This window comes from Jaculus jaculus, chromosome 14 (assembly GCF_020740685.1).
Source record: "Jaculus jaculus isolate mJacJac1 chromosome 14, mJacJac1.mat.Y.cur, whole genome shotgun sequence".
Lineage (NCBI taxonomy): Eukaryota > Metazoa > Chordata > Mammalia > Rodentia > Dipodidae > Jaculus > Jaculus jaculus.
This window is the reverse complement of record NC_059115.1, coordinates 32894036-32914485: the sequence shown is the minus strand read 5'-3', so window position 1 is coordinate 32914485 and position 20450 is coordinate 32894036. Positions and strand designations below refer to the sequence as shown.

General features: G+C 39.8%; 2 protein-coding genes across 12 annotated transcripts in view; both read left to right on the top strand.

The window, feature by feature from the left end:
• Setd5 (SET domain containing 5) overlaps window positions 1–20450 on the top strand; it is a 99744-nt gene that overhangs the window by 61157 nt on the left and 18137 nt on the right. For all 11 annotated transcript variants that reach the window (XM_004651475.2, XM_045133757.1, XM_045133759.1 and 8 more), the window contains 3 exons: window positions 1333–1656; window positions 2447–2689; window positions 8813–8942. In XM_004651475.2, the coding sequence (XP_004651532.1) occupies window positions 1333–1656; window positions 2447–2689; window positions 8813–8942 (697 nt within the window). The remainder of the gene's footprint in view (window positions 1–1332; window positions 1657–2446; window positions 2690–8812; window positions 8943–20450) is intronic.
• LOC123454732 (ATP synthase subunit ATP5MJ, mitochondrial-like) lies at window positions 10040–10235 on the top strand. Its single transcript, XM_045133783.1, has one exon. The coding sequence runs from the start codon at window positions 10040–10042 to the stop codon at window positions 10220–10222; it is 183 nt and encodes a 60-aa protein (XP_044989718.1). The 3' UTR covers window positions 10223–10235.

The following is a 20450-nucleotide window of genomic DNA, read 5'->3' as shown; positions in this document are numbered from 1 at the left end:
TACTTGTGTGAGTACCAATTGTCCATGGAAGGCTTTGCCTATGTCAGAATAAGTAAAGCCATTAAGATTTTCACCAACTAGCTGGGCATGGTGGCACACACCTTTAATCCCAGCACTTGGGAGGCAGAGGTAGGAGGATTGCCATGAGTTCAAGGCCATCCTGAGACTGCATAGAATTCCAGGTCAGCCTGGAATTAAAGTAAAGTGATACCCTACCTCAAAAAATAAAATAAAAATAAATTTTCATCAACTGACTTGTGGGATTTAGGAAAAGTCAGAATTTGATTAAAGCACCTTCAAACTAGAAGGGAACTTATTAGTGTTTTTGCCAAATAAACTATTGGTAAGTTCATAGAATAGAATTCATTTAGTTTCTGGACTAGTAATGTTCAGTAATAAAATGTATGCTTTGTATATGCAAGAGTCCAGGTTCAATTTCTCCCTTCAAAGAATGAAACCAAAAATTATTTGGTTCCTGGCATGAACATTCTGAATTGCCCATTCTGAATTACCTGACCTTTCATAGGATTCTCAGAATAAAGCCCATCTGTGTCTTCCCTCCCTAGGTATGAATCTAAGCCTCAAGACAAAACTTCAGTATCTGGAAAAGAAACTCAAATAACTCTTCTTCCCTAAAATATCTAATATTAGATTAGCTACCTTTAATCAAGTTATGGTCCTTTTTTGTTGTTTGTTTGTTTGTTTGTGGTAGGGTTTCACTCTAGTCCAGGCTGACCTGGAATTCACTATGCATTCTTAGGGTGGCCTGGAATTCATGGTGATCCTCCTCCCTCTGCCTCCCAAGTGCTGGATGCTTATTAGAAATAGAATTAGCCAGGCATGGTGGCGCACACCTTTAATCCCAGCACTTGGGAGGCTGTGAGTTCAAAGCCACCTGACCCTACATAGTGAATTCCAGATCAGCCTGAGCTACAGTGATACCCTACCTCGAAAAAAGGAAAAGAAAGAAATAGAATTAAACCTATGTATCTGCCCATAGTCTCTGTAGCTAATTTAAGTGTTTAAAATTTTGCGCTTAAGGATTACATTTAAATGGCTGTCTCCAGATTCTTCACTTTCCCCCATTAGATATTTAGAATATATATGAAATGAAGAAATAAGAAACTGAGTAAGAATCAGATAAGTTTTAAGTGTCAGTCAGGTGATAGCACATGCCTATAAATACTAGCACTCTGAAAGTTGAAGCAGAAGAAATTCAAGTTGGAGGCCAGTCTAGCCTACAGAGTAAATTCCAGAACATCCTGGCTTGAGACCCTGTCTCAAAATAAACAGAAAGAAACTTGTAAATGTTTTACCCTGGTATTGTTACAGGATGTTGTTGCTGCAGAAAAACCAATTCTCAAGCCACCTCCAGCAAAACCTTCTAGGCCCCGACCGAAGAGTCGAATTTCTCGGTACCGGACCAGTTCAGCCCAAAGACTAAAGCGCCAGAAGCAAGCCATTGCACAACAGGCAGAACTTTCACAAGCTGCCTTGGAAGAGGGAGGAAGTAACAGTTCAGTAACTCCTACTGAAGCTGGAAGCATAGACAGTTCAGGAGAAAACAGGCAATTAACAGGGTCTGACCCAACTGTGGTATCAGTTATTGGATGTCATGTCAACCGTGCTGCATCTAAATACCCCAAAACCAAAAAGGTAAGCTACAAATACTGCTTCTTAAGTCTAATATGGCAAGGGCTGTTTCAATAAAACAGGACCTATTATTCACAGAGAAAAACTAATCTCATGCTGGAGGGATGGCTTAGCAGTTAAAGCACTTGCCTCCAAAAGGACCCAGGTCCGATTCCCCAGGACCCGAATAAGCCAGGTGCAAAAGGGCGTATGCGCATGTGGAGTTCATTTGCAGTGAATGGATGCCCTGGTGCACTCATTCTCTCTTTCCCTCTCTCTGCTTCTTTCTCTTTCTCAAATAAGTAAACAACTAATCTCAATATTATTAGATTGAAATTTCTTCATAAACCACTTTGAGTTAGTTGCATGTGCTCTGGTAAATAACCATACACACATACACACACACACACACACACACACACACACATATTCTCATGCAAGCAACCCTAATGAAATTCAGTGGCTCACACACACATAAAGAACATCAAAGTAGAAGGAGAAATTGGGAGGGGAAGAGGAAAAAGAAAAGGGTAATGGGTAAAAATTCATTAATGCAGAAGGTTAAAGCCATCCATCCTTCTACCCATTGTTTTGTGTTTTTAGGCAAAACTTAAATCACTGATAGCCAAAATTAATCCTTAGTGGGCATAAGAGGGTGAGGAAAGATAACCCTTGCTCTCTGAATGCCTCATTCATCCTTATTACAGCTGCAGCATCTGTCCTAGTTTCTGGATGAGATTTGTCTCTGGCTATTATAATCTGTAGCATTAACTAATGGCCCTTCTCTTTTCTATTTCTTTTGTTTTAACCTTAGTATCTAGTTACAGAATGGTTGAATGACAAGGCAGAGAAGCAAGAGTGCCCTGTGGAGTGTCCTTTACGTATCACCACAGACCCAACTGTATTGGCAACCACCCTGAACATGTTACCGGGTCTTATTCATTCCCCATTAATTTGTACCACTCCCAAACACTACATTCGCTTTGGCTCACCCTTTATGCCTGAGAGGCGTCGAAGGCCCCTTCTGCCTGATGGCGCATTCAGCTCTTGTAAGAAGGTAAGAGCAAAAGTGTGTGTATATAAGATAGGATATCTAACGTGACAACACATTCTCTAGGTACCCATGTGAATTTATAATGAGTTAATTGTTCATTATGAACATTAATATATCAGGAGCCATATGACCAAGGTGCAATGATACTGTTTTTGGTGCTCAACCTTGTGAATATTCACTATTGTCTTACCTGAAAGCCCTTGAAGTTACTGAGAGCACAAGGCAGATAAACTGGCAGAGAGGGACGTGTTTTGCATATGCTCTTGAGGTACTGGTTAGCATGGCCCTTTGTGATTGTTGTGCGAGATTGGGCCCCAGGCACTGTGTAGCATTGTTGTATTGATAAAATTGTGGTTTGAATTAATTCAGTCATAATTATCACTTGGATGAGATTAAAATAAAAATCTTACTGTAATTGACGTAATTCCTATTCCTTGATCAAATGGCAACAAGTTGGACTATTCCCTACTGTGGTGGTTTGATTCAGGTGTCCCCCATAAATGTAGGTATTCTGAATGCTAGGTTCCCATCTGGTTGATGGAGATTTGGGAATTAACACCTCCAGGAGGCAGTGTATTGTTAGGGGTGGGCTTATGGGTGTTATAGCCAGTTTCCCCATGCTAGTGTTTGGCACACTGTCCTGTTGCTATGGTCTACCTTATGTTGGCCAAGGGGTGGTGACCACCCTCTGCTCATGCCATCATTTTCCCTGCCTTCGTGGAGCTTCCCCATTGAGCCTGTAAGCCAAAATAAACCTCTTTTCCCCAAAAGCTACTCTTGGTCGGGTGATTTCTGCCAGCATTGTGAACCTGACTGCAACACCTATAATATATAGGACATACTGCAAAAAACTGTGCCTCTCTTCTTCTCTCTCTGGTTATTGTTTTTGGATCTATTAGCAGTAGTGTTTGGTGGTTATTTTTGGAATGTGCATTCTTAATTCCCAGAAGGCCTATGTGTTTTCCAAAGGTGTTTCAGTTGTAGATCACTCCCTCAGCCTATAATGTCCTTTCAGTGTTTTCAGAAGTGTAGGACACACTTTCATTTGGTCTTCATTTAGGTAGAGTTCTTTTCCCTGGAACACCCTTTTCTCTTATCCTCAGATCTGGATTCAGGCTGCCTTCCTCTGTGTCTGCCATTGCCCTCCTCCACTGGCATCACGTACATGAGGATGCTGCATGTAGATTATTTGATGTGATGAAGTCTCCAACTCCAGGCAGGTCTTTCCTCACTCCTCCAAACTTAAAGCTTTTCTCTTTCCCCAGAGAACATGAATTATTTCTTGGGGGTTGGTGGGTGTGAAAGGTGAGCCAGAGTGGTATGGGATATGGAGGGAGGAGGGCAACAGGAATCTGTGCATAAAGGAATGGCACTACTACTTAACAACACACACTGCAGAAAATCTTCTCTTAATTGCACATCTTGCCTAAGTACTTGAGTTACATGTTGGTTTGTTTGGAGAAACCAAGTTGAAGAAATGCTGAAGGAGAAATTTGATCATAATATCTTTGCCAAAAGGGCTAGTAGATAATGCGGTAGCATAAATAATTTTAATATGTCAGAAATAACATTGAAATCTGTCTTTAAAATAAAATAATAGAGCCTGGCATGGTGGCTCATGCCTACAATCCCAGCAGGCTGAGATAGAAGGACTACCATAAATTTAAGCCTAGCCTGGGATACAGAGGGAACAGTGGTCAGCCTGGGTTACAGTGAGACCCCGCCTCCAAAAATAAATAATGGAAAATTTTTCTCAAAACATGTTTTCTATAGAAAATTTGTCTCAAGGAGAATGGGTCTCTGGAGAACTCCTCTATCTCATTAAGAATCACAGCAAAAAGTTAACTACATCTAATCTTTAAGAGTTAATAATTTAGTACAGGTGAAGATAAGGACTTTGGGTCTGGATAGATGGCTTAGCATTTCAGGCACTTACCTGTGAAGCTTAAGAACTGTTCATATCTCCAGAGTCCAATAGACAGACGCACAATGGCGCAAGCATGTAAACATGCACACAAATGGGTGCTCGCATCTGGAATTTGTTCACAGTGGCTGAAAGGCCCAGACATGCCCAATTTCTCTTTCTCTCAAAAAAAAAAAAAAAAAAAAAAATTGCCGGCATGGTGGCGCACACCTTTAATCCTAGCACTCAGGAGGCAGAGATAGGAGGATCACTGTGAGTTCGAAGCTACCCTGAAACTACATAGTTAATTCCAGGTCAGCCTGAGCCAGAGTGACACCTTACCTCGAGAAAAAAAAAAAAATTACAATGACTATTAGTAACATGAACTAGATTCTTAAAATGCCTTCTTAACAGTTCTGGTGCTGGATGGCCGTCCTTTCGTTCTTATTTTGCTTTTTCAGAGACCCATGAAAACCAAAAATAGGGGCTTAAATTCAGAAATTTTTCTTTGAGCTCTTTTTGTGTCTCCATTGACAATTGGAGAGAAAGAAATCGTATTTAACCTACACTTTTAAATGTTTCTGACCTTTTTCATGGGAGGGAGTATGTTTGTTCTGTTTATTTTCAGCCTGTGCTAGAGGGCCTTTCACAAGCTGTGCAAACACTGTTACCTCTGAGCAGTGTTATACCTCATCAAGAGCAGTCTTTAGGAAGAGGCTATATATGGTAAACTATCATTTAAAGACAATACACAGAGAGAGAGAGAGAGAGAGATTGGATCTTTAATCAGCTGTATCCTGGGTGAGGATACAGATTTATCTTTAGATTGATTAGAACATTTCCATGATTAAATAAATTTGTAATAAAATTCCTTGACGCAGCCAGGCATGATAGCTCACGCCTTTAATCCCAGCTCTTGGGAGACTGAGGTGGGAGGATCACCTTGAATTTGAGGCCACCCTGACTACACAGTGAATTCCAGGTTAGCCTGGGCTAGAGACCCTACCTCTCAAAAAAAACAAAATACTAATAATAATAACCAGGTGTGGTAGTGCGTGCCTTTAATCCCAGCATTTGGGTGGCAGAGGTAGGAGGATCGCTGTGCATTCGAGGCCAGCCTGAGACTACATAGTGAATCCCGGGTCAGCCTCGGCCAGAGTAAGACTCTACCTTGAAAAAACAAAAATAATAATAATAATAATAATAACTTGAAGCTGTGAATCAAGCAAATAAGTGAGAAAAATCCATATTAGTTAAAACAATGTATCCTCAAAAAAGTGTCCTGTGGTCTTTTTTTAAGATCTTCCTTTGTAGTTTTAGAATAGAAGCATTTAGAAATGATCAAGTCTTTAGTCATTACCTACCTTGTTCTGTATAAGACCATCTAGATGTATGTGCAACATTTGGTCTTTTAGGTTTCTTAAAAACTGACTGGAGCCAGGCGTGGTGGCGAACACCTTTAATCCCAGCACTCGGGAGGGAGAGGTAGGAGGATCACCAGGAGTTCGAGGCCACCCTGAGACTACATAGTGAATTTCAGGTCAGCCTGAGCTAGAGTGAGACCCTACCTCAGGGGAAGGGGTGGGGGTGACTGACTGTACTAATGATGAAGTACTGCACTTTGCATTGTTGTTTTATTATTTACACTAAAGGGTTATTAATCCTGTTTATTTTATTTGCTTGTTTTTTGGTTTTCGAGGTAAGGTCTTATTCTGGCTCAGGCTGGCCTCAAACTCCCAGCAATCTTGCTTCCTCTGGCTCCCAAGTGGTAGGATTAAAGGCATGCCCCCACACCCATCCCAACCTTGTTTCTTTATGAGGCAGATAGAGTCTCAGCCCTGGCTGAGCTGGCCATACTCTTCCTCTTACTTTAGCCTTTTGAGTGCTAGTATATACCACCACACCCAGCAGTAATCTTGTTTCTTTAAATTTAGCACTGAGATTTAGTTAACAGACTCCTTGAAATTTTACTGTTTTTCCTATTACTGGGCTACAAGACTGATTTCTGTACATTATCTCATTTCACTATCACAACAACCCAGCAAGATTGAGATTATTGGCCAGTTTGTAGACTCAGAAGCTTTTTCTCAAAAGTTCTATAAGTTACCCATAGGAAGGCATCTAGAAAGTAGCAGAGCAAAGTTTCACCCTATAGCTTTTGAACTCCAAGCCTAGTAATGATGCCCTTTTAAGCATTTCTCTTATCCATCTTTGGGTCTTAAAAATTCTTAAAATGCCAGTATAATTTCACCAGGGACTTTACCCACTGCAAACCAACTCCAGACACTTTGTTTATCGGGCTTTACATGGGTACTGGGGAATCGAACCCAGGATGTCAGGTTTTTCAAGCTAGCACCTCTTAACTGCTAAGCCATCTTCCCCAGCTTTTTTTTCCAATACGATTTCAGAGAAGAGAGAAACGTCTTTATGACTTCAGCAACTAGCTAGAATTTGGATAGCCACCTGGGAAAAGTAGTGATTTATTATCCATTGAAGTGATTGGAACTTGTTGGATACAAAGAAATACTCATGCTTCTTTAATATGTGTCCTGAAATATAAAAATAAATGAATCAATAATACTACAACAAACAAGCAAGGAAAGAATTTGATCATACTTACTATAAAATCAACCATGACAGCTTCTTACTTCTACAATGCCCCTGATATGATTTTATAGTCCCTTTTTATAGTCTTTAGTCCAGAAAGCATACCTGGCACTAGAAGTATTTTAAAAATAGCTTCTCTTGGTTGAAGTTTAGAGACTGCCAGTGAGTTTTTTTTGTTGTTGTTGTTTGTTTCTTTGTTTTTGCTTTTTGTTGTTGTTTTTTACAAAAGGAGGAAATAAAAAAAATTCTTTTATAAAGATATCTGTAACAAAGAATTTTTCATTTACTTTGTCCTCTCAGGCCTAATTTTCCCCATCTTTGAAAAAGAAAGCTTAGAACACAATGATCTTGAAAGTCTCTTCTTCATTTTCAGAATCTGTTCTTCTGATAGTTCATGATAAGAAAATGCATTCTTGGTCTTGACTTTTCAGAGACCTTGACATACCCTAGAATATTAATGTGGTTTAGGTGATCCTGAAAATCAATCTCTCTCTTTTTTTTAATGTGCTCCTTCACTCTTATATCTTATTTACAATTTCTTTTCCACTTGGTAAACCACAAAGATATTCATATGGTTTAAGATATTTTTTTTGTAAAGTTTCCCTGGATTGCTTCATTAAATTTTTAATAGTTCAGAAACCACAAATCTATTAGAATTGTTCTCTTTGTTGAAGAGAATATTTACTTACCTGTGGTACATGTTCTCTAAAGGTGTAAAATTATTATAATTCACCTTTGCTCTTCCTATTTGGGGAGGATATGACTCAAATTGATGTTTATCAAAATTCGATCTGTCTTATGTCAGGGCAGGAGAGCCACAGAATGGTGAGCAACCTACAACTGTGTATCTTAAGAGAACACAATTACAGGTAAGAAATTTTCTCTTCCACAGGATACATAATCTTAAGATTGTAATTTTTGCAGGTTTACTTCTGACCTAAATTTATCTCATCAATTCAGATTCCAGTATTCAGTGCTAGAAAAATGTAACTAATTGAAGGTCTTTTTTGCTCTTTCTCCTTTTTGATTTCTACAGAGGGTCATTTTTTTCTGGTGAATTGCATTATTTGGGCAAAAATTATCCAAGCCACTTGTAGTTAACTTCAGAGTAGACCTCTTAAAAAGTCTTATTACCTGTGGTAAAATGCTATTTTTCTCATCCAGATCTTTCTGAATCTTTTACCTCTTCTGATGTCCCCAACACATGGCCGAAAAGTACTAAGAGATCTTTATCTTCCTCCTAAACACATGTTTATATATTAGGTTTATTATTACGTGTGACCAGTCTCTCTATCTATCTCTGTCTCTCACACATAAATGTTAAGATTTCTTCTGTACTATTTCTTCCCATTTAATTCATTCTAAGCAGTATGGAAAGTTGAGTAGTAAACAGTTTAATGGTTTCTTTTATGATATCCCATTATATACAATTCTGACTCACAATTTTGCCTGGTAAAGGGAGTTGATGGGGACAGTATGCTGGAATATAAGTCTTGACAATGGAACCAAATGAATGTATTGGGTTGCATTTCTTGCTAGTTGATATGTAATGACCTGATTAGTGCATTTTAAATAAATGGCTATTGATAGTTTTTTATGGATTTTTCCCATTGTAGCGCTGGATAAAGCAAGCCTTGGAAGAAGGAATGACTCAGACATCATCTGTACCCCAAGAAACTAGAACTCAGCACCTATACCAAAGTAATGAGAGTAGTAATTCTTCTAGTATCTGTAAAGACAATGCAGGTATGTACCTAAAATCTTCTAAATTTCATTTGTAGTCTTTATTTGAGGTTCATGTTAACATTTTCAGTATTGGGGGCTGGAGGAATGGCTTAGCAGTTAAGGCATTTGCCTACAAAGCCAAAAGACCTAGGTTCAATTCTCCAGGATCCACATTAGCCAGATGCACATGGGGGTGCACACATCTGGAATTCGATTGCAGTGGTTGGAGGCCCTGGCACGCCTATTCTCTCTCTCTCCCCCTCTTTCTCCATATATATAATTTTTTTTTTGGTTTTTCGAGGTAGCTCAGGCTGACCTGGAATTCACTATGTAGTGTCAGGGTGGCGTCAAACTCATGGCAGTCCTCCTACCTCTACCTCCCAAGTTCTGGGATTAAAGGCATGGGCCACACGCCCATCATAATTAAAATATTTTTGTAAAAAAAAAATTTCAGTATTGGTACTCTGTTATAAAAAAGAAATAACATGCTTTCTAAATAGTTCCTTTACAGAGGAAGAGAAAGATGTCAATTCAGTTTTCCCAGGATAGGAAAGAAGGAAGTAGACAGTATACAGTTAATAGCAGAAATGGTTACTTAACAGGTTAAATGCATTTAAAGTAGTAAGTTTAGGAAATATATATCTTATTTACATTGGGGGACAAAGTGGCGAAACACTGACATTTAGAGAAAAAATTAAAATTTTGTTTGATTGTTGGGTGGGGCCTCATTAAGGGACAGGTAATAAATGAGATGTCATTATTAATGATATTCAAAAGGACTTTTCACCAGGTGTAGTAGTACATGTCTTTAATCCCAGCACTTGGGAGGCCGAGGTAGGAGGATCACTGAGTTCAATGTCACCCTGAGACTACATAGTAAATCCCAGTTTATCCTGGACTGGAATGAAACCCTACCTCAATTAAAAAAAAAAAAAAGGACTTAACCAAGTACTATAAAAACATTTGAGAAGACACACTTTAAACAAATTTAATATCCTCCTGAGTTTTTTTAAAAAAAAAAATTTGTTCGTTTATTTATTTATTTATTTGAGAGCAACAGACAGAGAGAAAGGCATATATGAGAGAGATGTGTGACCTGAGCCTTAGGTGTTGCCAAGATGTTTCAAAGCTTTATTAAGAATGTGTGGGTCCATCTGAAGCCCTACTGTACCCAGGTTTATCAAGAAATTTGGGTAGGAGTAGGGTTGATGTCCGTGATCGTTTATAAAATCAGGAGTGCTAATAAAAGAAGTAAAGCTTTAAAAGGCTCCAGTCCTGCAGCTGCCCATGGTCATCACTAACCAGCTCCCTGAATCCACTGGAGACAAAGTGTCCATCAGCCTGTAGATTTAAGCATGCTGTGTTAGATGGGGATGTTGAACTTTGCTGTACATTTGTCTGAGTTCCATTTGCTATGTGAATAAACGTACCTGAGGTGTTAAAAAGAGAGAAAGAGAGATGCGTGAGCCCCCTTGTGCATCTGACTAACATGGATCCTGGGGACTCAAGCCTCGAACTGGGGTCCTTAGTCTTCACAGGCAAGCACTTAACCGCTAAGCCATCTCTCCAGCCCCTTCTGAGTTGTGTTTTTTTGTTTTTGTTTTTTTTAACAGATAATTGAAAAGTAAGTCATCTCATCCATTGGTTTTCACAATGACCTTTTGTAGGGCTTCTAATTGAAAGCACTGGTGCATTAGCTTATGGTAACAGATTCATTTATAAGGAAAGCTGTCTCTGTTTGAAGTTGTTCTCAAATTCAGTCCTCTACTGTCTCAGCCTTTCCACTGCTGGGATTACAAGCATATACCACCACCCTTATGACACTATCTTTGTCTGGACAGTCTTTTTTTGGGAAGGGGGGTTGGTTTTTCAAGATAGGGTCTGGTTCTAGCCCAGGCTGACCTGGAATTCACTGTGTAGTCTCAGGGTAGACTCGAATTTTCAGTGATCCTTCTATCTCTGCCTCCCAAGTGCTGGGATTAAAATTGTGCACCACCATACCCAGCTTTGGAACGTGTGTGTGTGTGTGTGTGTGTGTGTGTACACACACACACACACACACACACACACACATACATACATACATACATACATACATATATATACTCTTAGTTATTTATTTACAAGCAAAGAGAGACAGACATAGATAGATGCACCTGGGCCTGCAGCCGCTAGATGCAAACTCCAGATGCTTGCACCAATTTATGCATGTGGCATTACTTGGATGCTAGGGGATTTAACCTGGATTATTAGGCTTTCCAGGCAAGTACCTTAACTATTGAGCCATCCCTCCAGCCCCCATTCTTTATTTTTATTTTTTAATGATTGTTTTAAAATGTATTTGAGAGAAAGAAAGAGGAACAGAGATAGGGAGAGGGTTTGGACACACCAGGACCATGAAGCACTTGTGCTTCTGTCTTTATGTGGGTACTGGGGGATCAAAGCTGGGCCATCAGACTTGGCAAGAAAACACTGCTGAACCATCTTACCTAGCTCTCAAAGTTTCTCTACCAGTATCAGCTTAATTGGATAGTTCTCGAGCTGGGAGTGTTGTTTAGTGATACAGCATGTGCTTTTACAAAGCCTTTGTGGTGTACTTGGTTTAGTCCTATTTCAAAATATAAGACAAGCCTGAGCTACTAGCAAGACTCAACATAAGCAAACAAAAGGCTTGCCAAATTAAATTAGAAACTATGGCCTTGAACTCTTGGCAATCGTCCTACCTCTGCCTCCCAAGTGCTGGGATTAAAGGCATGTGGCACTATACCCAGCTCTAATAATGCATTTTAAATGCTTAGTATAGTGTCAGACCCATAACACAAGTTATTGTTATGATTATTCTACATAGAATATGCTAGCTTACCCAATAAATACACCTACATGAAAAATAATAAATTTGGGGCTGGAGCAATGGTTTAACAGTTAAGGTGTTTGCCTGAATAGCCTAAGGCCCAGGTTCAATTCCCCCAGTACCCATGTAAGCCAGGTGCACAAAGGTGGCGCATGTGTCTAGACTTCATTTGCAGTTGCTAGAGGCCTGGGCACACCCTTCCCCCCCCATATTAAAATATACATATACATACATACATATATATATCCCCCCCTCCCCAAGATATGGTCTCATTCTAGTCCAGGCTGACCTGGGATTCACTTTGTAGTCTCAAACTCACGCGATCCTCCTACCTCTGCCTCCCAAGTGGGATTAAAGGCATGCACCACCACGCCTGGCTAAAATATATATACATATATATATTTTTGGTTTTTTGAGGTGGGGGGTCTCACTCTGGTCCAGGCTGACCTGGAATTAACTCTGTAGTCTCAGGGTGGCCTTGAACTCACAGCGATCCTCCTACCTCTGCCTCCCGAGTGCTGGGATTAAAGGCGTGTGCCACCACGCCCGGCTTTAAAGTATATTTTTTTTAATAATAAATTTTGAGCCAGCACCTGTGGTGCATGCCTTTAATCCCAGTATTCGGGAGGCAGAGGAAGGAAGATTACTATGATTTTGAGGCCACCCTGAGACATGTATACATAGTGGATTTTAGGTTAGCCTGAGCTAGAGAAAGACCCTACCTTTGAAACCTACCCCCTCCCAAAAAAAAAAAAAAAAAAAAAAAAAGGATAAATTTTGAACCTGGAGAAATGGCTCAGTGGTTCAAGGTACTTGATTACAATGTCTGCTGGCCTGTGCTCAGTTTCTCAGTACCCACATAAAGCCAAATACAAAAGTGGTGCAGGCATCTGGAGTTGGCCATAGCAGGAAGCCCTTGCATACCCATTCTTGCCCCCCCCCCCCCATCTCATGCTCTCTGTGCTTGCAAATAAAGAAAAATATTTAGTTAGGCGTGGTGGCGCACACCTTTAATCCCAGCACTCAGGAGGCAGAGGTAGGAGAATTGCCTGAGCTAGTAGCGAGACACTACATTGAAAAACAAAAAATAAAAGAAAAATATTTTAAAACAAATAAAAGCTAAACTAGGGCTGGAGAGATTGCGTAGTGGTTAAGGCACTTGCCTGCAAAGCCTAAGGACCCAAGTTCATTCTCCAGGTCCCACATAAACCAGATGCACATGGTGGCGCATGCATCTGGGGTTCGTTTGCAGTGTCTAGAGGCCCTGGTGCGCCCATTCTCACTCTCTTTTTCTCCCCCACCCCTCTCTCTCTGCCTGTAATAAATAAATCTTCAAAGCTAAAATATAGAGTATTGACACATAGAAGATGCATAATGTTCATTATTTATAAATGACACAAGTTAAATAAAAGTAAAAGCTAGGCCAGGCGTGGTGGTGCACATCTCAGGCCTCTAATCCCAGTACTAGGTAGGCCACCCTGAGACTAGATAGTGAATTCCAGATCAGACTCAGCTAGAGTGAAACCCTACCTCGAAAAATCAAAAATAAAAATAAAAATTTAAAGAATAAAAGCAAGCCATTGGTAGTGGCACATGCCTTTAATCCCAGCACTTGGGAAGCAGAGGTAGGAGGATTGCTGTGAGCTCAAGGCTACCTTGAGACTACATAGAGAATTCCAGGTCAGCCTGGGCTAGAGCAAGACTATACCTTGGGGAAAATAAATAAATAAAAGCTACTTAAATACCGTGAATAAAGGCAAATTTTTCATTTTAAAACTTAACTAAGAAACTGCCTGGGTATGAGCTTATTTGCTTATATGAAGTAAATATTGAGAAATGTTTTTATAGATAAAAGACCTGGATGCTCCCTCCAGACACAAAATGGCCTCGATATCCATGACCTCGTAGTGCCTGACCCTATCTACACAAGACCATCATAAGAGGAGGGAAAGATCACGACATCAAAATAAGAGAAACTTGGGGCTGGAGAGATGGCTTAGCAGTTAAGCACTTGCCTGTGAAGCCTAAGGACCCCGGTTCGAGGCTCGGTTCCCCAGGTCCCACGTTAGCCAGATGCACAAGGGGGTGCACACGTCTGGAGTTAGTTTGCAGAGGCTGGAAGCCCTGGCATGCCCATTCTCTCTCCCTCCCTCTATCTGTCTTTCTCTCTGTGTCTGTCACTCTCAAATAAATAGATAAAAAATTTAAAAAAAATAAGAGAAATTTATTGAGATGGGGAAGGGATATGATGGAGAATGGAATTTCAAAGGGGAATGTGGGGGGAGGGAGGGTATTACCATGGGATATTTTTTATAATCATGGAAAATGTTAATAAAAATTGTGAAAAGATAAAAATTAAATTTAAAAATGGAAAAATGAGAAAAAAATACAATAAGATTTAAAAAAGACATGGAAATTCCATATTCATCAATAGAATACATGCTATACATACATATATACATACATTCTCTTTTTTTCCCCAGTAGTTTCCATCCAACTCATCTTTTTGAGATTTGATTGATACTAAAGTTTTACTAAAAATTTTAAACTAAGAAACTTGGAATGATAATAATAATGTACTTTTCCAGAAAGTGTACAAGTAGCATCTAATATGAAGCTAGTGATCAAATTATGGTACCAACACAAAAATGAACATATATGTGGAACAGGATTTCTAAAATCAGGCCATATAATTAAAATGTAGTAAAGTATTCTAGCATTTTCATTTATTTGAGGGATTGGAAACCAATTAAATTCTTAGTCAAAACAAATTTTCAACATATTGAAATATTTTCTCAGGGCTGGAGAGGTGGCTCAGCAGTTAAGGTATTTGCCTGCAAAGCCTAACGGTCTGGGTTCCATTCCCCAATACCCAGGTAAACCTATATGCACAAAGTGGATCATGCTTCCTAAGTTCATTTATAGCAGCTAGAGGCCCTCGTGTGCCCATATTGATATATCCCCCCCCCCTTTCTCTCTGCCTCTTTCTCTCTTACACACAAATAAAATATTTTTTAAAAAAAATATTTTAGGAGAGCTTGAAAGTTAAGGTGCTCACCTGCAAAGCCAAAGGACCTAGGTTCAATTCCCCAGGACCTACTTAAGCCAGATGCATAAGTTGGCACATGTGTCTGGAGTTCATTTGCAATGTCTATTCTCTGTTTCCCTTTCTTGCTGTTTCCCTCCCTCTCATATAAATAAATTAAAATATTTTTGAAGCTTTAATTCCAGCACCAGGGAGGCAGAGGTAGGAGGATCACAGTGAGCTCAAGGCTACCTTGAGATAACATAGTGAATTCCAGGTCAACCTGGACTAGAATAATGCCCTACCTTGAAAGAACAAAAACAAAAAAAATTCGGGCTGGCATTTAAGGTGCTTCCTGCCAAGCCCAAGGACCTAGGCTCAATTCCCCAGGACCCACACAAGCCAGATACACAAGGTGGTGCATGCATCTGGAGTTTCTTTGCAGCAGCTAGAGTCCCTGGTGTGCCCCATCCTCCCTCCCTCTCTCCTTCCCTCTCTGTCTCTCTCTCTCAGTTAAAAATAAAATATTTTTTATTTTAATATATTTTATTTATTTGAAAGAAAGAGGCAGAGAAGAGAGAGAATGGGCATGCCAGGGCCACCAGCCACTGCAAATGAACTCCAGATAGATGCGCCCCCTCGTGCATCTGGCTTACATGGGTTATGGAGAGTTGAACTGGGATCCTTTGGCTTTGCAGGCAGATGCCATAACTGCTAAGCCATCTCTCCAGCCAAAAATAAAATAAAATATTTTTGTAAATAACAGGAGAATAATCCTAATGGTCTGTTGAGGTACATGTCTGCAAAGCCCAAGGACACTGGTTCAGTTCCCCAGTACGCATGTAAAGCCAGATGCACAAAGTGGCATGTGTCTGAATTTGTTTGCAGTGACTAGATGGCCTGGCACACTCATTCAGTTTCTTTATATCTGCCCCCTCTCTCACACCATATAAATAATAAATAAAATATTTTAAAATACCTATAATGCTGAATTTAGTATTTTGGGGTTTTTTTGTTTGTTGGTTTGTTGGTTGGTTTTTCAAGTAAGGTCTCACTCTGGCCCAGGCTGACCTGGAATTCATTATTCTCAGGCTGGCCTCAAACTCATGGCAATCCTACCTCTGTCTCCTGAGTGCTGGGATTAAAGATGTGTACCACCACATCTGACTAAATTTAGTATTCTGCCAAACATATAAAATATATACAAAGATGTAGAGTCAGAAAACATGTACAGAGCTGGGTGTGGTGTCACATGCCTTTGATTCCAGAACTTGGGAGGCTGAGATAGGAAGATTGCCCTGAGTTCAAAGCCTCCCTAAGACTGCATAATAAACTTTGTCAGCCTTCCTAGAACAAGATCCTACCATGAAAAACCACCCCCCCCCAAAAAAAAATATACACACACATACACAAAGATACTCCTATTTATTAGCAGTTCAAAAATAATTGTGCAGGTTATTTAAAAACTGAATTCCAATTAATGGGTAGTAGAATTTGTGGTTTGATCTGTGTTTACCTACTGTTAATGAAATAATATACACTATTTTTGAAATTCTTATTCTTTTTTTTAATTTTTATTAGCATTTTCCATGATTATAAAAAAAATATCCCATGGTAATTCCCTCTCCCACACACACACTTTCTCCTTTGAAATTCCATTCTCCATCATATTACCTCCCCATCACAATCATTGTACTTACATATATACAATATCAACCTATTAAGTACCCTCCTCCCTGAAATTCTTATTCTTGATTTGGTATCACTTACCTAGTATGAGCAAAGACTTAGAATCAATTTCTGGCACCACAATGATTACGTTAATTAAGTCAGTCAGTCAGTTAGTTAGTTTATTCATTTTGTTTTTCAAGGTAGGGTCTCACACTATCCCAGGCTGACCTTCAATTTACTATGTAGTCTCAGGGTAGCCTTGAACGTACAGTGATCCTACCTCAGCCTCCCGAGTGCTGGGATTAAAGGCATGTGCCACCATACCTGCCATCTCTTTCTCTTTTATTTCTGTGTATTTGTATGTGTATGTGCACTGGTATATGTGTATCCGTGTGTGTGTGTGAATGCCAGAGACCACTACAGATGTTTTTCCTTAAGAATGTCACATCTACCAGTTTGTTGTTCTTTTTTAAATATTTATTTATTTGAGAGACAGAGTATGTGAATATGGGTAATATGCCAGGGCCTCTTACCACTGTGAAGAAACTCCACATGCATGCACCACTTTGTGCATCTGTCTTTATGTGGGTACTGGAGAATCAAACCTGGATTATAAGGCTTTGCAAGCAAGCAACTTTATGAGCCATATCACAGCCTTAGTCCACCAGTTTTCTGATTGCATATATTAAACTGACTTAAGCCCACAAAACTACATAGTACCACTTGTGAATCAGTACCGTGAATCTTTTAAGAATATTTAAAAGATAGCATAATGATGACAAATGTCCTATCAAGTTTCTTGTGGTTTTTTTGGTGGGGGGGATGGTGGTTTTGGTTTGTCCAGGTAAGATCTCACTGTAGCTCAGGCTGACCTGGAATTCACTATGTAGTCTCAGGGTGACCTTGAACTCAACAGCAATCCTCCTACCTCTGCCTCCCAAATGCTGGGATTGAAGGCATGCACCACCACGTCCAGCCTATTTGATTTCCTAATGCTTGAAAATTTAATGTACTTTGTTTCATATCAATTCAAATGGAAAAGGAAAAGCAGTAGCATGTGACTTATACATTTAATAATAAAATGGTACCCTTATTTTATTTTTATCTATTTGTGAGTGGGGAGAGAGAGAAAAGTTCGATGTACCAAAGCCATCACCCCTATAGACAAACTCCAGACTTCTGTGCCACTTTGTGCATTTGGCTTCATTTGTGTGCTGCGAAATCAAACCCTGGCCACATGCTTTGCAAGCGAGTGCTTTTAACCACTGAGCTATCTTTCCAACACTGCTTATGAATTTTTAGAAAGTTTTGTCTAGAGGCATTGGGCAAAAGCACTTGCTGTACACACATTAAAACTTGAGTTTGATCCCCAGCACCCACATGAAAAACCTAGCATGCATACCTGAAATTCCAGTGCTGGGTGGGGCAGACAAGAGAAACTCTGGGATTTGCTATTTAGTAAGACTAACTAAAAAAAAAATCTGTAGGTTTAGTGAAAGACTCTGTCTCACAGAAATAAGGGAGAAGAGCAATAAAAATGATACCCAACATTCTCTGGCCTCTATACAGAAGACATACATCTACATGCACACACACAGAGAGAAGAAAAATATTTATTGTGAAAACTAAATTTTAAAATGAGTTACAATCCAGGCATGGTTGTATACAGTTTTAGTCCCTGCACTTGGAAAGCAAAAGTAGGAGGATCACTATGAGTTTCAGGTCAGCCAGTCCTAGAGCAAGACCCTTCCTCAAAATAGCCCCCTTGTTTAACAGCATGTAACGTTGTGATTTAACTTCCATCCTGTTTTGACTATAAACATGTGAAGCCAGGTGTGGTGGCGCACACCTTTAATCCCAGCACTTGGGAGTCAATGTAGGATCGCTGAGAGTTCAAGGCCACCCTGAGACTACATTAATTCCAGGTCAGCCTGGACCAGAGTGAGATGCTGCCTCGAAAAACAAAAAAGGTCATGTGGTTATTTCCAATGAAAGCTGACACTCCAAACAGTTCAAGGCTGCATCATGAGATCCCAAACTCTAGGATACAGACCTGGTACACAGATTTTTTCCTTTTCTTTCTTTTTATCCAATAAAACTTTTACACACACACCAAAAAAAAAAAAAAAAAAAATCAAGTTCCCTCACTGTTTGCGTGATTAACAGTCTAGAATTGTTAGCTAGTGGACATCCTCCTCTCATTCCCCACCCCTAAAAAAAAAAAAAAATGCTGTCTAAGTTACTGGTATAGGCTTAGTGGTCAATGACACTCACTTGCAAAGCCTCTCCACCTGGATTCAGTTCCCTAGCACCCACATACAGCCAGATTTAAAAAGTAGTGCATGCATGTGACTGACATTCATTTTTAAATGTATGGTATAGTGTATGTGGTATTTATATTTATAGGGTGGTTAGGTACAAAACTAATACATAAACATGTTCTTGTGTTAATAATAATAGCATGACATAAGTGACCTGGAATATATGTCATTGTTCCCACCAAGCCATGGAGCTGCAATTTTACCTAGTGATTAATATTGTAGACAAGACGGATGGGGGTGTAGCTTTGCCTAGCTGTGTAAGGTCCTTAGATTGTCCCTAGAAATCCACACCCTCACCACCTTCCAACAAATAATAATATAGACATGAGCCTAATTACCTGGTCTTTTTCTCTCAATAACTCAAAGTCCTCATCTCTTGTTTTTCTTTCTCCCTCTTGAGGTGGGGTCTCATTCTAGCCCAAGCTGACATGAAATTCACTGGGTAGTCCCGGCTTGGATTCAAACTCATAGCAATCCTTCTACTTCTGCCTCCCCAGTGCTGGGATTAAAGGCATGCACCACCACACATGGCTTAAATTCCTCATTTTTAACATGGGGATAGTGGTATATAAACTTGTTTCCCATAAAGCACATCGTATGTGATAGGGTTTTTTTTTCTCATTTATTTGAGAGGAGTGAGAATGGGTGTACCAGGGTGTTCCACTGTAAATGAACTCCAGACAGAACTCCAGACCATGTACCCCCTTGTGAGCATATGCAACATTGTACACTTGCATCACTGTGCGTCTGGCTTACATGGGCCCTGAAGATTTGAGCATGAGGCAAGTGTCTTAACCATTAAGCCTCTTTCTAGCCCTGATAATCACTACTCGCCCCCTCCCTGTTGAAGTAGTCTCTCTCTAGCCCAGGCTCACCTGGAATTCACTATGTAGTCTCAGTGTACCCTCAGACTCACAGCAATCCTCCTGCCTCTACCTCCCAAGTGCTGGGATTAAAGGTGTGGGCTACCACACCTGACAATAATAATTACTTTTACAATAAAACTGCTGCTTTTTTTTTTTTTTTTAAGAAAAATTCCACATTGTTCAGGCTATCTTTTAACTCCTAGTCTCAAGCCGCCTGTGGAGCTAAGTAGTCATATGCCATTGCACCTGACTTTATCTACTTGTTTTTTGTTTTGTTTGTTTGTTTTAAGCTACTTAATTATTAATTTTAGTTTTTTTGAGACAGGGTCTTTCTTTGTATACCTGGATATGTTAACCAGGCTACCCTCAAACTTATAGCAATCACCAGCAATTGTGACACACACCTTTAATCCCAGCGCTTAGGAGGAGCACCATGAGTTGGAGGCCATCCTGAGAGTACTTAAGTGAGTTCCAGGTCAGCCTGGCCTAGAGCAAAACCCTACCTCAGAAAACGAAAAAGATAATGCAGCAATCCTCTTGCCTCTACCCCCTGAGTATTGGAATTGTAGATCTGTGCCACCACACCTAGCTTGATTGTACTAATATTGAACTTAAATGTTTTCTCTCATACTTGTACATAACTAACCCTCATTACCTAGTTCAGTAGTTTTGCTTGTAGTAGGTGTTAAGTAAATATATGTCCTTTTTTTTTTTTTTGGAGTAGGGCTTCCAGAGTGCTAGGATAAAAAATATGTGCCACCATACCCAGCTAGAGATGTCATGAGAGATGTGCTT

Coding starts and splice junctions, on each gene's coding strand:
- LOC123454732 (XM_045133783.1), top strand. CDS start 10,040: ATGTTTCAAAGCTTTATTAAGAATGTGTGGGTCCATCTGAAGCCCTAC.